Source organism: Rissa tridactyla, chromosome 3 (genome assembly GCF_028500815.1).
Source record: "Rissa tridactyla isolate bRisTri1 chromosome 3, bRisTri1.patW.cur.20221130, whole genome shotgun sequence".
Lineage (NCBI taxonomy): Eukaryota > Metazoa > Chordata > Aves > Charadriiformes > Laridae > Rissa > Rissa tridactyla.
In genome coordinates, this window is record NC_071468.1 from 57,329,478 (window position 1) to 57,346,747 (window position 17,270).

General features: G+C 35.1%; 1 protein-coding gene across 15 annotated transcripts in view; it reads right to left on the bottom strand.

Annotated features, from left to right (window-relative positions):
• The window catches only part of SYNE1 (spectrin repeat containing nuclear envelope protein 1), a 302,834-nt gene that overhangs the window by 201,203 nt on the left and 84,361 nt on the right, over positions 1-17,270 (bottom strand). For all 15 annotated transcript variants that reach the window (XM_054197389.1, XM_054197388.1, XM_054197395.1 and 12 more), the window contains 13 exons: positions 16,042-16,138; positions 14,274-14,476; positions 11,745-11,909; positions 10,061-10,213; positions 9,479-9,622; positions 8,953-9,126; positions 6,994-7,152; positions 4,914-5,078; positions 4,196-4,330; positions 3,144-3,302; positions 2,709-2,917; positions 2,328-2,436; positions 926-1,090 (listed from right to left, as the gene is read on the bottom strand). In XM_054197389.1, coding sequence (XP_054053364.1) covers positions 926-1,090; positions 2,328-2,436; positions 2,709-2,917; positions 3,144-3,302; positions 4,196-4,330; positions 4,914-5,078; positions 6,994-7,152; positions 8,953-9,126; positions 9,479-9,622; positions 10,061-10,213; positions 11,745-11,909; positions 14,274-14,476; positions 16,042-16,138 — 2,037 coding nt within the window. The remainder of the gene's footprint in view (positions 1-925; positions 1,091-2,327; positions 2,437-2,708; positions 2,918-3,143; positions 3,303-4,195; positions 4,331-4,913; positions 5,079-6,993; positions 7,153-8,952; positions 9,127-9,478; positions 9,623-10,060; positions 10,214-11,744; positions 11,910-14,273; positions 14,477-16,041; positions 16,139-17,270) is intronic.

A 17,270-nucleotide genomic window follows, 5' to 3' on the forward strand; every position in this document is an offset into this window, starting at 1 on the left:
AAGTGCTTTAATACAAATTATAAATAATAAAAAAATATATTATCTTAAATTTTTTTGCAGTCACTTGGAAATCAGAACATTGGTTCCTCCAACTTTCCAACCCGTTTTCATTCCACAGAAGTTTAGAGGAGATTCAATAAATACATGGAACTTTTATACATTTGGAACACCTACAAGGCCTCCACAAGAATCAACATTATCAATGGAATTGGAAGCCTGAACTCTTTTTCTGTCCTAAGCTCTTTTTTCAAATGGACGTGTTCTGCCTTCTACATGTAAGATATTCTAAGTTTCTCCTGATCTTTCTTTTTACTGTGAAAACTGTGATGCAGTAAGTTCCCTGAGATCCCACAGAACTCAAGGGTTCAGTGGATTCTAAGGTTTTGTCTATCAATTAGAAGTTTCCCATGGTTTCACCAGTTACAGTATCTCATTATCATTCAGATCTCAGGGAACTGTAGCCTTTTCCCGCAAATTCAGTGCATGATAGACATTCTGAATGATTTGAAACTACCTCACAGTAGTGTCTTTATTATTTCAGCAGAAGTGATACAGAAATGAAGATCAAGTCAAATTCTATATCCACTAGCTGATGTACATCACTGTTTTACTGATGTTCACTAAGACCTGATTTCAGAAAAGTATCTTTTGCCTCTAAAAATAGTGACATTTTGATTCCAGAAACATTAACTATGATGCTTTCCACTGCTGCAAAGGGAAAAGATCCATTACAATAATGTCAGTATTTTTTGCCTGCTACTCTCAAGGCTTTGCTACCCGGGGAGTACAAATGAGTTCTTCCGTTGCTGAATGCTTGCAGTTTAATTAAAAAAACACAGTAGGGAACTTATGCTTGTGAAGCCATGATTGACGTCATTTCATGTGACACTGTAAATAAAGAGTTCTCGTGTCCCTCATACTGTACCTCAGCCAGCAAATCTAGGAGTCCCTTGAAGTCACTGGAAAGTTTACAAAGCTCATCCTCTGTCTTTTTGGCCTCCAAATCAGGACATACTGCAGTCAAAACAGCAAGTCTAGATTTCAACCAGCTGTGATTTTCTCCTTGCCTGTTAATATGTTTCCTAATTTCCTATGGAAGAATCAAAACGTATTTTCTTCAAATAAACAAAATATATTAATAAGTGACATCAAAGATTAGTAGTTTAAACGTTGTTGTTCTTATCTTGAAACACAAGAAATGTAGTATTTTTCTATTTGCATACCCTATCTGATTCTGTTCCAGTCAATGCCTAGATTTTTGCATTTCCTCCACGGACTTTACTCCACTGCTACTCATTAGACTGGTCTTTAACAAGAAGTAGTGGCACACATTTTCCTCACAAGCTAACATTTTTATCTACAGATACATGATTGATACCTTGTATATATTTTCCATATATTGACCAAATTTCTTAGTAAGCATTTAAATCTTAAATGCTGACTTTCCCAAACATAAAACTTCATGTGATATAACATTTTGTGTATTTTTCCTAGTTAAATAGCTCCTTTTTTCACTTTTCACTCAGTAGTTCACAAAAATTTTTGTGCCAGTGCTGATGAGAAGTTGCCGGAAGTGAAACTGCCATCAGACTTTTTGGAGCAGAAGCACCCATTAAGCTAAAGCTCTATCTGCTTTATCAAGGTCATCCTAACTATGTTTCTCTGCACAGTTAGCCTCATAACCTGCTCATGGCTTCCACACAAACTCCAACAGTATGTGACATTCCTATTTTTGCTCCTAATATGTGAAATAATAATAAAAAAAAAGAAATAAGGGTCAAGCTAGGTCTCAAGTAACATAATAAATTATTGCCTAAAACTAATTTAACCAAATGACTCAATCTTCCATTATTCTAACACTTCTGTTACCAATCACTAATGCAAAAGCGAATGGTAGGATTTCTTTGCCTCCCCTATTACACTATCATAGAAGAGAATTTTTATTATAGAAGATTTCCCTAAATGTAAGACAGTAACTTGATCCTTCAAAAACTCCCAGTCCAGAAATTTTGGCTTTTCTTTGCACAGCACTTTTAACTGTGCACACAGCAGGATGAAGGGCAAGCATTTATTATATCTGCTTCTATATTTTGGATGTTCTGAATATACAGGCAAAGGAACCTGCCATTCTCTAAATTAAAAGTAGGAACTTCTGCCACACTTTGTTGCATGTGGAACTTTTCCTGGAAATGTTTTTAAGAATATCAGGAAACAGCAGAGCTATTATGGTCTCCATAGTAAAAGTCACACAACTTCAGAACACAGTTTTATCCAGAGTCCCAGTAGCAATGACTGTAGCTTTTTTAGAATATAAGCCAAGGGCTCACCCCCAAAGATGATTTACATTGCTTGTATTTGGCAGTATCATTGACACTTTCCTTTATCTTCTTTATCTCTCTTTCTGTTGACGAAATCCAATTTGCCAATTCAGAAAATCTGAAATAAAACATCACGTAATGCAACGCAAACAAAGAAGTTAGATAAAAATTGCCACCACCAAATGATAACCTTAAATTTAAGACAAAAAAATATAAAATCAACTCAAAACCCCACTATAATTTGTGGAATTACTACATAAAGTATGGTTTTCTTCTTGAAGCTAGCAACACAGTATCATTCTTTACACAGTGGTACTGTTCTATGACAACATTTAAAGGAGTGACCACACATAAGGCTCTGTGACACCCAGCTAGCAATGGAGCTGACACCTGTTCTTGTAGCCCTTCCAGGTGTTCGAGTGCTCTGTTAGCTTTACATAAGTGCTGTCTATCTGGGATTTTAGATCCTTCAGGATTCGTTGGCTGCTTTCCAATGTAGCCCTCACTGGATCAGAAACTGGCAGTTTTTGGCACAGTTCTTCAATCCTTTGTAGCCTTTTCTCACACAGCTGGTAAGATCCCTTGTCACCGAAGAACAACTGATGGGAGACAGCAGAAAATTCAATAAAAATACAAATTGGCAGAAATCACAAACCATATCTATATATCTGTTATAAACTGTACTAAGCTCAAATCAAAATTTTTGTTAAAGGCCCCGAGGATTGACCTGATGTAGTTGTGCAGTGTTTGGTGGTTTAAGAGTTGGTCAGACCTTCTGTTTATTATTGACATTGAAATGCCCACGTGGTGGCATATAATTCATACCTTGTGTTCCTCAATCATCCTTTCATTGCCTTCTCTTGATAACACCTTGTTCTGTCGAGCTAGTTCGGCTTTGCACTCCTCCACTGTGACTAAGAACCTGCTTTTCTGTATTTCTATCTTCAAGTGGATCAGATGATATGGTGCTTCTGTTTGAAGATCCTATACAACCACAGGGGCAATAAACAAGCACAGAGATAAAACACTACTCTCATTATCTCAGTGTCAAGTTACTACAAATAAATTATCAAAAAACTGCTACTACGGAAAAATAAAGCATATATATGCATGAACAGATGGGGTTTTCTCCATATTTATTTAAGTAAATAAAGCAACTCTGTTACCAACATGTTACCAACTCTTAGTTGTAAGATCATAAGTTTTTGGGGACCAGAATATGTATGTATAAGGCACATTACAGAGACATCTTGATTCCTGGCAAGATATACCAAATATTTCCTGCATAAAATAATAAAACAAACAATAACAGTGATACTATATTCACAACTGCCTCCAGAGGTTCCTGTTTGCATGCTAGTGAAAAACAACTCATCCATCACTCCAGCTTTGACCTGCAACATGCTGTAGCAGGCAAAAAATTCCATAGCTTATGAACAATGTTTGTTCAGTTGTTAGAGGCTTTGGCAGAAGACACAATCTAAACTCATAGCCTGATCTCTAAAAAATTCATTTTATTAAGGTTGGGAAAGTAACTGCAATCATCCAACATCCGCATAAAGAAAGGAAAGCTAGCATCTATTCTCCACAAATGTTCTTAACGCAGGTATCATTATGACTGTACGTAGGGGAAGAAATTAAGGTTTCATAATTAATTTCTCACATTTTTTGACTTTTGACCACTTAACAGGGTTTTTTTCAAGAGGATATTTGCACGTTTCACTGTATCTAATGTTGTAAAATACATTTTTTTTTTAATTGTACAGGAATAATACAACTTTTTATTTTACTTTATTTTAATTTTTTTCAACATATAGGTCATGCAGAAACATTCCGAAGACTTACAATTTCCAGAGACATCATTCAATGTCACTAACCTTCCACTGCCTATGAAGTTTTCTCACAGCTTCCTGCAGGTTGTGTTGCTCTTGTTCTGGGAGAATGTCAGTAAGTTCATCACAAGCTTTCAGAAAGGCATTTAAGACTCTCTGATCCAACTGGTTAAAGAATTCCTGCAGTTGAGGTGGAAAGTGAGAAGGTGAGAAGATGAAGATGGCTATTGATATGGTAATCTGCCAACATGAAGTTCCCTAACACACTCTAAGTTTCAAGGTTACTTCTGCTGCATTAAAGAACTGAAGTTTGAGCTAAGGAAAGAACTATTTCTAGCTATTTAAAGTCCAAAAAATTAATTTACTCTCAGACAGTACACTGAGATGGTATTTCAACATGAATACATTTTAAAGCTATATGCGTAAGTAATGGTTATAGTACATATATTCATCTGAAAAAAAAAAAGGAGCAGATGTGTGAGACTAGCAAAATGCAGTGTCCTCACTCCCAATGGTTCTACTGGCAAAACCAACCCTAATTTCTAGGAGGTCTTCTCTCTTCACCTTCTGGTTACTTACATTCATCAGTAAGAGGGGTGATCCTTTTTCCTTTTTGTTTTTCAAACTTAACATTAGTTTGACCTGATCTGTATAACTTCTATACATAAAAGAAACCCACATCAAATTTAAAATTAAGTAGGTTTTTCACTTGTATGTCATGCAGTCAAAGATTTCCATGAGGAATGTCAGAGAATTTACTCACGCTATGTTTTCTGAGAAGTTCTTCAGGATTTCCTTTTTCTTTTAAGCAGGAATTGGCAATCTGTATTACATTCTCCAGTTCTGCTCTAGACTCCTCAAATTTCTTCATCAAACGGCTATTTGCTTCTATGTTTTTTCTCCAGTCACCAGCTTTCCTGACCATATTCTGAGTTATAAGCAAAGAAAATAAGCTGGCGCTTTCTCATTGATTTTTATTTGCTCTCTTTTACCATGATCTTCCAAAAATGCATTTGATTGGTGTCACTCTTTCAAATATATGCCGTTGACAAGTGTTTCTCTCTTTTATACTCCCATTTTCCCAATTTTTAATACTTATACATATTATATCATCCTTCATTCAAATAAAAATGGGTAGCTACCTAATATATAGGTGTCTCTGATACCTTCAGAATGCCTCTGCCATTTGGCTACTCTTTCTTTCCTAAAGCCTGCTTTCAAATGTATGGGTAAAAGCTTACCATTCCGTTTTTCTTAGTAGTAGACTAATTCCTCCTACATGACTCTACATGAATGTGGTGTGACCTATGGATCCAACTGGTTTCATGCTACAGGTCTTCTGACCTGGAGGGGGTTTATATGATTATCACACTAGTAGGCTAGATAAGAAACCAGGCAGAAAGCCACTTAAAAGAAAGGCAGCAAATTTTGTGATTTAGTTGCTACTCTGAAATCCTCTTGTTTTGAAACCTTAGTTGCAGCTCTTTCTTACTCTGCTCGGTAGTCTGCCCCAGTGCACTGCATTATCCAGTGGTTACAGCTCCATAAGCAAGTAAAAAATTTACCATGAGAAATGAACAGCCTACCAGTTCAACTGCAGCAAGGTATTTGCAATGCTGCTTACTAACCACAAACTTTACCATCCTCACTGATTACAGTGTAAGGAATTGTAATGATTTTACCTAGTGAGCTAATCAAATAAACATCTTTCTAAACCATTTTAAAGTTTCCTGATAAAAATTTTTATAGATTCATTTAAGAATGTATTCTTTACACGAGAAAATGGCAGTTTCCAGATTCATAAATATTTTAACTCTGGGTAGACCACATTTTGTATGGTTATGCCATGTTTTGTAGGTTCATTTTCCAACACAAAAAGAGACAAATCTCCACCCATCTTTATAGAAACAAAGTAGTTAATGTTTAAAATGGTAAATTTACCAAGCTACAACTGTATCTTCTTCTGTTACTATAAGCTAAACTTAATGATTTCTAAATTGTAAACCAAAACCCACTGATCTTTCACTACAATTCAAAAAATAGAATATAAATTTTGAAATCCACCTCTCAGAAACAGATCTTTACTGATAGGTGATTTTCTGTAGATTTAAATTCAATTTAGATATCTTTATATTGAACAATAATTGCCTGAAAACAAATCTAATAGAACCCAACATCTGGAGATATGACTCCAAGATAATGGTTAATTTCATGCTAGAGTGGGGCTAGACTGAGGCTGAATAGCCCCAAAATATCAACATGGCTAATAACAACATAGAGCTCTACAGGTAAGGGGGATTATAGCCCAAAGTACACATCTTTACATTAACAAATGCAAATACATATTTGCAACTTTCCATATTCACAATTCACTGCATTTTCCGAGGAAATATAAAGCCCAGCAATTGTAGCGTTTGCAGAAGTTTACATCTTCCATGCTTTGCGTGAAAGGGTATGTATGGGAATATAGGAGCAAATAATTAGCCAAGGAAAGAGCCAATTTCTCTCCTCCAAAGTCAGGAGAAACACAATACAGTGCAGCCCTAGCAGGTGGATTTCAGGTTCCTCATTCCAAAGGAGCCTGAGACATGTGAAAGTTCTCCTTAAATCCCAGGTTCTTCTGAGGTAGTCTCACCTCTGAATAACTGCATGGAGAACATGACTGCTAGTCCCCTGACCACTTAGTACCTAATACAGGCAAATCCTTAATTAATAACTTGACACCAGACAGGAGAGCTCTCTATGACAGTAGATACAGAGTCATGAAATGGAGACATGGTAGGACAGATGAGATGCATATGAACAAGCTTTCAAAAATAGGCACAAAGGTATGACATAATTACCTGAAAAGTAATCTGAACTTGTGTAACTTTCTTCTGAAATGTTGACTGATGGAAATGTTGTAACACTTCACTCGAAGCCACACACTGCAGGATACTCTGACTATTTCTCTCAATCAGGGACAAATCTTTCTTGCAGTTTTCTTGATAAGCTACCAAATCCTGAAAGAAAAAAACATATATCCACCCTGGCCAGGAACAAAGGAGAGAAAAGTTTGGCAAAATAACAGGAAGATATTTTTAGGCAATAAGAACAAAAGTGATGAGATCAAAGCACCACGACAAACAGACTACACAAAATGTTATATGGAATAACACAGACCACACAACTTCTGCCTTGTATGAAGAGTCCTGTACGCAAACAGAGCTCTATCTATTTAAAAAAAAAAAAGAAAAAAAAAAAAAGACACAGAAGACACAGATGTGTACCCATGCCTTTCAGAGAGCTTTAGAGAATGCAGATCAACACATTATTCTGTGATTTAATTTTATGGAATGTCTGTATTTTTTGTATAATTGTAAGTAGGCAGCAGCACAAACAATAGAAGATGGCAACTCTCAGTATCAGTAGCAGGTTAGAGATGTTAATCTTTCTTGCCTTTCAACAAATTAACCTTTCATGTCAACTACTGGAATTTAGATTTCATTACAAATGGCATTAAGCAATGAGAATTATACTTAAAAAAAAAAAAAAGAGAAAGAGAGAAGAAAAGAAAACATTTATGAAGTCGCACAGGCTGAAAAGAAGGTTTAAAAAATCCTGTGGTGAGGAAACTGTTCTTCTACTGAAGGAATACTGTATTACTCAGCATAAATCCCTGTTTACTGCCTGATCAGCAGAAACCAGCACCCTCCATATAACTGATGACATTTTGGTTCCTTGGTTGGCAAACAACTGCAGACGAAACATGTCTTTTTATTGCAACATTCCAGGGCAGGTTAACCTTCAGAAGCAGAGGAAAGGAGCACTCTTATGAGCTGCTCCTAAACCTGCAGGTTGGACACACGACTCAGCCAGTGCTCACAAATAGAAGAGGATTTACTTGGGAAGATAAATGGACTGGCTTGATTCAAGCTCACCAGATAATTTTTTTAATGAAAGCAATAAAAGCTTGAAGTCACTGGAAGAGAAGATCCTTCTTGTTGAATTATTGGGCCAATCCCCAGAATCATTATAGGCTGGAACTAATTTTGTTTTTCATATAGATATACACATATACATATACACACACACATATACATATACACACACACATATACACATACAAACACATGAAATTAAATCTATTTGTTCCAATATTTTATATTTTTTTTTTCACAAGGGTCTCTAAATGGTTTTGAAGACTTCAGCTTCCCATATAAAATCCATTTAATTACATTGCCTGTCAAAACCGATGCTAATGAAATGTGTACATCAATTTTGAGGGACTATTTCTAGGTTATATACCACATATACCCATGGATAAATGCCAATACCTACACAAGATCCTCATATTTTCATTTATCTTTCCAAGTGAGTTTTGACTAACTCTGAATTCTTCCAGAATGAAATGTTTATTGATTAGGTGGAAAATTTAGTGTTCTACTACATTAGAAACCACTTCCAGACTTCTAAGAAACTTCCATAATTGTCCAAGTAAACCAAGGGAAGTTCCTGATCATGTTATTTCATCTGCTTAATAAAAAACCCAATGTTTTTCTGATACTTCAGTCCAATTTCCACTAGATATAAAAAAAAAAAAAAAAAAGTTTTACATTCACTTCTTGGATTGAAACCATGGGCACCAGGAGGGAACTCAAGTTTTCAATATTTATGCCTAGTTGACTTTATGATAGTCTATGTTTGTTGCCTGAACATGAAGAAACATTTGCTCAGCTTACCAAGGTGCAATCCAAATTCCTAGAAAGCTAATTGTAAATACTCAGAGCAGCAGATCTTTGTAAGATGTTTTTGAAACTTACTTGGGCTTTTTGTTTAAGAACAGTTGTGGGTTGTGCTTCAGGATCCAGGATAGAAATTATTTCATTTACTTTTTCAAGAGATTCATAAAAATGTGTGATTTGTTTCTCCAGTTCTTCCAGTGGAGACAGTAGATGCTGGCATTCATAGAGCAGGGCACAAGAATACTCCTTAACCTTTTGGCCATTTTAAAGAAAAATAATTATTAAAAAAGTTGTAAAATTCAAAAATAGCAGTTTATATAGTTCATATGTATATATAAAAAGGGTTTATATAGTTGCTACCTGTCTCTCTTAAGATAGATCAATCCTGATTCTGTATTACTTCTTAAAGAAAAGAATATGAAATTTAAGGTTGGTAGTCTTAAAGTCTAAATGAAGTAACATTTTTGTCCACCCTGAATCAATCTATTGTTACTATAACTACGTATTTGCTAAAATGCACATATCTGAGCATTTATGTAGGGAAGCTAACTATTTATCAGTTCAACAGTCAACAACACGTGTAGTAGAAAAAGTATTCTGCAACCTTGCTGAGCTGCTCTTTGATCCTTGTCAAAGTTCCAAGCATTTCATTTACTTCCTCTTGGGAAACTTCTTTTGTAACAAGTTGCGCTGTTCTTGTAACCATTTTGTACTGAGCTTCCATCGCAGGCAATTTCTGCTTAATGTTCTGAAACAAATGTTTAAAAAATATTTCAACAACAGCATTTATACATTCATGGGAGATACAAGTCTGTTCTCAAGATATAAAATACATATATTCCAATTATCAATTGTCTTCATTGCTGATTTTAGTGAACACTGGATCATATTTCAAATGCATGAAAACTGTGCCATAGGGTATCAGTCAGCTCACCTGAATGTGGTTTGAAACTACACAGAAAGAAATATTCAGTGGGGACAGTGTTTTGGAAATGTACTCTAAAAGCGTCACTCATAGAATACAATGATTTATATTAGCTATAGCAGAAATTATACAAAAAACACCACTGGTTAAAAAAAATAGTAATAATTGAAATGTATACTAAAATAACTTCACGCTCACAGATTTAGTTACAAGTTTCTCTCTTACAAAAGAGAAAGAAAGGAATGAAAGTAAAATACTTACTTCTAAATCCTGTACAAACATTTTGACATCAAGGAAGGACACTTCTACAGGGACTGAAAATTTCGTATTGCTTCCATCAATAAAAGCTGTCAAATGGGCAACACCATCCAAGTATTCCTTCCTTATTTTGTCCAGTTCATCTGCTCGAGCATACTAAAAAAATGTAAAGTAAAAATTAATAAACAAAAAAAAAATACCCCAAATGAGATACCTGGCAATTAAGTAATGACTTAAGATAATTAGCATGTTTTGAGTGCAGTTGTCTGCTGGACAAATGGTATTCAACAAAATACAAAATAATTTGTATTTTGAATCTAATCTAACTTAGAAACTAATCTAAATTAGTTAGACTCTAATCATCTGCATTAGTGTCAGTAGTGCTGATACTAAAAAGAACAACACTCATAGAAGAGATCAGTCTTTTTTTAAGGTTTGGATCCCTTGGAGAACACCAGACTCCTTTGTTTCTAACCTAGAATCGACATCTCAAATAACTTCTCATTACCTACAGTATCAAATTTGAAAAATCAGCAAAGAGAATAGAAAATGAAAAGCCTAGAAAACCTGAAGGATAAATAGAAGAACTGCTGGCTGAGGAAAGGTAAACACAGGTCTTAGAAAGTGGAAAGAGCTGTATGACAGAAATGTGAAAAGCTAGTGAGAAAAACACCATATAGCCAGCACATGAAAGAAGCTGCATAAGTAGGGGAAGAGACATTTACATCCTGGCCATTAGTGTTTCACAGTGAATCATCCTAAATACCATCAGCAAATAAAGCTTGAGAACATTCTAGTCAACAGTTTGGAAAAGTTACAATAAAAAGGGGTCAATCATTATTTACTTTTCCATTTAAGTTGACTGCAATGGGAATAATCATGCCAGTAAAGAAAATAGATTCAGCACTTTCAAATAGGCAATTGCTATTTAAAAATCAGTGGAATGGGAAAATATCATTAAATGTGTATTGACAAAGGTCCTTCCTAATGTGTTTATGATGTGTGAAATACTTCTGTGTAATTTACCTCACATCTTCTCTTTGCTTTTTAAAGAGCAAATACAGAAACAACAATTCTTTTCCAAACAGTTGACCCTCTTCCACAAGATAAAGGGTATTTTTTTCATTTATTATCAGTGCCTCCTTTTACAAAAGATTGAAGTAATGTCTGACTGATTTGGGAAAAACATTCAGTTAATTAACTCGTATTGTACCTGCTTATGGCTGCAGTACAATAATTGAATGCAACTTTCATTAAAGAGCAGTAAAAGTATTCACTTTCACCATTTTCACTGTTCAGTTTTACAGAGCTTTTACAACAACAATTGCTACTTAAAACAAATAACTTTCCTTGAAGAACAGCAGATGATAAGCATAAACAATTCATATGCATAAGTCTACATATTCACTGTATCAAGACAGGAGACCATATAGAAAAAAAATACAGCTTATACTAGCTGGAAATGTCCAAAAATAAAAATAAAAAGCTGTATAACCAAAAACATAAACAAAGGAAAAGCCACAATAAAATAAATTGCTGTCAGGGATTAATTTCTATTTAAATTAACGATGAATAGTTAGAGAGTTTAGTAAGTTGTCCTATAGCCCTACTAGTGAGGCAAATTTGTCTTGCTTGCATGGAAATGACAAAGTAAATATTTAAAAGTAACAACAGCAAAACCACGTACCTGCTTAACTTGCATAAACAATTCTCTCCATCTTCCATTTAGTAACAGAAGCTGCTGTTTAAGGTCTCTGGAAATGGTCTCATCACATGTTTCAATCAGAAAATTACCAGCATCATTCATGGCTGTGTGCTGTTGGATCCAATGAGGTAAATGCCGGAAGAAATCCTGAAGAAGAAAATGAAAACACCTTTCCAAAACCTTTTCAATTACTCTTTATCTTAAATCATGAAACTGAAATTTAATCACCAGGTAATGGCTTGATAAAACTCTTTGAACAATTATCCTCTGAAGCTTTTCATATTAGATATGCCATAACAGAATTTTAATGTCTGTGAACATAACCTAGAGAATTAAAAGTTACCACCAGTTTACTTACAGCTCATTTTACTCCAGTGCGTAGCTTCAGTTAAACTAATGGAACTCCTCCTAAGAGAAAGGTCCGTAACCGAAAACACTGTTAGGCTCATCTAATTTCTGTCTTGTCTTGAAACAGTATGGGCTGATATTAACGTAAGCCATATACAGAGTGTAGAGAGATTCTTCCCCTGCTGTGAACCATATGCAGCTTTCCAGGATCTGGCATCCCAGAAGACCTGAGAAGACTGATTCTTTATCAATGCTTCCTCCTATCTCAGAGTAGGTGAGTGGGGAGGGGAAAGGGAAGGTTGTCACTGATTTTTTTCCCCTGTTCCAGTGAGACAGCCTAAATAGCACAGCCATAGTGACAACATGCATCTTCTAGGCAGGTACACACACAGAAATTTGTAGAGAAGAAAAAGACCAGCTCCCTCCCTTCCTTTTCGCTCTTCAAGACGGGCAATTGTTCCTAAGGCAGATATCTCCAGGCACTGACTACAGCTATACCAGTAAGCAAAACAGGACTCAAATCACTGTCCCATGATTGTCCACTTCTTCTCCGACATAGTTTTGGTTTGTCCCTGCTACCCTTCTCCCAAACAATGCACAATTCAATGCATGGCACATGGTAAGGACGGTTCCCACTGAGAAAGGGGCACTGACCCAGTTTATTTATGACTATTGACATGTAAAAACAGTTCTGATACAACCAAAAAGAAAATGTCAGATGGATGTAATACTGCTCAAATTTGTTGAAGAGAGAATTGAACAGCACAGTGGTTTAAATTCCGAAAGCTGAGATCAGTGGAGTAAAGGTGCTCTGTACTGATGTATCAGTGAATAAACTTAATCATCTCAGTAAACTTTATGCGCAGTTTGAATCTTCTACTTGCAGTGGAGCAAAACCCTTGCTTTGTGCAAAGGCTACCCTCTGCGAGGAAATCCTAAAGAAATTAAATCTACTGAATCTATTACTGGTCAGTTCTCCAATGGTCAGGCTTCCTAGAGGTCAAGAGGTAAAAAAGACATGGAGTAAACTACTCCCGTCCTTGCTCCTGCACACTTATTCCCACAAACCATTACTTATATGTTCAGATTCTGTTTTGAAAATCTTTAAAGTTATGAAACTGATCAGAGAAGTAAATATTTTGATTTTATTCATATATATGGATATAAGAGTATTTCATTTAAAACACTGCGAAGTTAAATTGCATAAAATTATACACAAGGAGCTAAGATCAACCAGATCAGCTGAGGTCACCCTTCCTGCTCAGTAATAATAAATTTTGGTATTTATATTATGCCAGACTATTGAATCCTTTTCACAGGTGTATTTTTATTTAAAAAGTGTATTCCATTATTTTACATCAATTTAAATGAACAAACTTTTAACAAAAATTATGCTGTTCTGTCATGTAACATGAAAAGCTCTTTCCTGACCTGATGTCATTTTCACATCTTACATCCTATGGGAATTATACTTTGGTGTTAAGAGCTGTATAGCTGCTACACTGGGATTGGATGAAAATTAAATGCAGTATTATTCATGTCAATCTGGGTCGTTATTGAAGTTTCAAAAACATAAATCTTAGTGCCTCAGTACTCCAATATTAGAACAGGAAAAAAAAAAAAAAAAGACAGCAAAACTGTTTTTATGACCGGAGGTCGCGAAAAGGAACTTTCTAAAAGATTTCTAAAATGCCAGGGAAATGGATTAATTACCCATCAAACATAACAACACATATTAAATAATGTTGTTTTGTGAAGGCAACTAATATTGAAATCTGTCACCTATGTGGTAGAAAAAGCAGTGGAAAAGGTAATTTTAAGTGTCTTTATACCCAGGACGTGATGATGCGCTTTGGTGTTAAGAGCTGTATTTGCCTTTGAGTGAATCAAGTAACATTCTTATCTCTGAGCAATACTGCTGTCTTATATTCATGTCAAAGATGCCTCTTGCCATGTTATCACAGATGATGCCTTCCTTCATTGAGTAGTCTCTACACCCTACACATGCAAACATTGAAAAACCTATGATGAATGTAGAAAGCGTGCCAGAAACTGAAAAAATCTCTCCCTCTTGCATGACATTTTGTAAAACAACCTAAACACATGCAAAAACTTGTCCCACGTTTCATAATTTACAAAATAGCCATATATATATGGTATTACCTTTTTAGAATGCTCAGGCTGATTCAGCATTTTTTCAGCATCTTCTAGCCAAGCTTGTAGACCTGCCACAGTGCTGCTATATCTGTCCCAATTAGCAATTACTTCTTCCAACATGCTTCTTACACTTCTCACCTCTACCGATAGATTCCTCCACTGTGCTGTTGTTTCAGTCATGAATTTCATCACATTCTCAACTTCTTCCACTGAGATACAGGAAATAATACATTGATTATTTTGGTTTATTAGTATTTCTGTAAAGCTTAATTTTATGGTATGTTTATCCATTCTCAACAGGGAATTATATTTTACTGCAACTTCTGTTTCAGTAGGCTTTTATATACATATGCTCAGTTCACAGCCCAATTTTAGTGCAAAATTATGGCTGAGAGATTAAACCTGTTAATTAAAGACTAAGGAAAGTACACAAAATGAGTACTATATTAAAACAGTCACACTGCATATTCAGTGTGGTGTTCATTTCTAACCTGTAATGAAAGAAATCAAGAGAGAAAGTTTCGTTAAAAAAGCAGAAAACAATAAAGATGTATAATGCATGAATAAACATTTCTGCATTGAAAAGTACTGAATGAAATTCTGATCTTCTTTCCACCAACTTTAAAACCAAACTGTGTAATTTTTGCCATTTAATTTTTAGTATTTTCCTCACGGCAATAAAGGAACAAGTATGCCCTCATTCCAGAAAAAAAAACCAAAACAACACACAGAGAGGAAAAAAAAGGACCCAAGCAAATCCTGAGACTTCATAAAACATGCAGAATATAGATAATTAAAAAAAAGATTTTTTAGCTAAGGTGTCCTCTAATTTGCACTGATGTTTCTGAATTCATATAAATGAGTAGCTGTCCTTAAGAAAAGAATTTGTTATTGGATTTTTTTAATAGCATTGAATAAATCTATGAATTTTATTCTTTGTAAGAACACCTTGTAAAAAATGTTTACTTCTGTAAAATTTGAGTGTCACCATTATCAACTTAAATTTCACAACAAAAAAAAAAGATATCTATTCTCCCTCCACATTTGCTAATCACTTCAGCAGTTGCAGCAATCCTCCACAGACATCATTGTGTTATCCCCTCAGCAGAGATTAAAGTGATCTCATGTCTGTAACTATCTAGGTCAAGTATTGCCCTCATGAATTCTCATTGAACTCAGCAGAGTTCAGGAATTACAGGAGGCAGCTGTTGAATCAGATACACATTTTTCTCACGTATATCCATACTTCAACTATAATTTGGGTTCCTCTTATAGGTTTTCACAGTTAATGAAGAATCTTCAATAAATCAGGGGATACTTTTGCTACTATAACAATACTGAGACCAACTCTCTCTTTGTCTTTTTCTAGTAAATGAAGCCAAGCCAGGGAGCATTTCCAGGGGCCATAACATGATCTTCCCTACTCCTAATTTGGTCTCTGGCACACTTTTGGCCCAAATCAACAACACTGAAAAAATCCAGAAGCTATCATGAACCATGAACTTCTCCCATTAGGAAGCCTGAATATGAACACCCTCTTCTGGAGATTAAGAAATTTTAACAGCAGGAGCACAGGCTGCTCCGTGCCAGCTGGCTTCATGCTATAGAATATGAGAAATCGCTACCAGAGGCTATAGCCTCTCTGGTGAACTGCAGCTGCTGTACAGCTCTGCTGCATGGAAGAAACAAATATTAGGAGATCTTTTTAGGGGATACATATGTCCTAAAGAGATCAAAATGGTGTCCCCACGAGGAAATAAACATAGGCACTTACCTGAGCCATTTGCTTTGGCATACATTTCAGCTGCTCTTTTCAAGATCTGGTAAGTAACTTCATACTGCTCAAAGAACTTACTATTTTCAATAACAGACTGAAAAGAAACAAGTATTACAACAGACAAAACAGATGTTAAGAATAATTTCCACAAAATTACACCAAGACAGTGCTGACAACTTTTAGCTTCATTATTTCTCCATTCTTTTTTTTCATCAGTATAAAATAATATTTAATTCATCATCATTATAAAATAATATATAAATTTCACCTTTTCAAATTAATAGTACAGCACTGTCTCCCTTTACAAATATGGTTTCTTTTCTTTGCATACGCAAAGATCATTTAATACGCCCTTAATCAGTCTGCTAGTTGCTGACTTGCTGAAACTCACTACTTTGAATACGATACTTTGAATGTGCAGAAACTGAGCAATATACTTAAAAGTTACTTAATGGAAACTGCTTTATGCTGAAATCTAAGTGGAATAATTTTAATAAAAGAGAAAATTTCATCCATATAGGTCACCACAAAAATCAAATCCAGTTAAACTTTAAAAATTATTCTGTATTCAGCCTTTGCAGAAAGGCAGGTTTCACTTTAAGAGATAAAAGCATTTGACTTATCCTTTCGTTTTCCTTTACTTCCTTTGTAATTGGTAAAAATAAGACTAAGGAAACACTGCACAAAGAGATGCTGCTTTTCCAAAGTGTGACACAGCGCTTTTGCTTTGTGAGTGATGTTTTAGCTGTGTAATGCGTTATAGCATGATGAATAATTTATCTGGAAATATTTTGGTCACAAAGTTATGGCTCTTGATCATTTATACCTCTTTATCCCTTATGGTAAATGACACTGACTTTTTTTGACATGTCTTTCAGAAATGTTACTTCTTTTAAGTGTGATATATAATTATATCTCTATATTATGCAAGCATATGCAAGCAACTTGCATTATCACTCTTAAAAAAGAAAAAAAACCCTGCTTTTTTACAGGGCTTTTACATTGCCTTGCCTAATGTACTTATCTAGAGTTTTGGACCGGCTTTGTAGCTTATACTACCTCCCATGCCTCTGCAGTTACAGATCTACAAAATTAAGGCAAGTACCTCTCACATATGTCTACCCAGGCTTTGAAATGTCAGAATAGACAAAATTCTATGTGTACTAGTGTGATTTCGGTAAAACCAGGTTTCAAATAGGTCAAAGTTCAATGTACTTTGAAGAGAA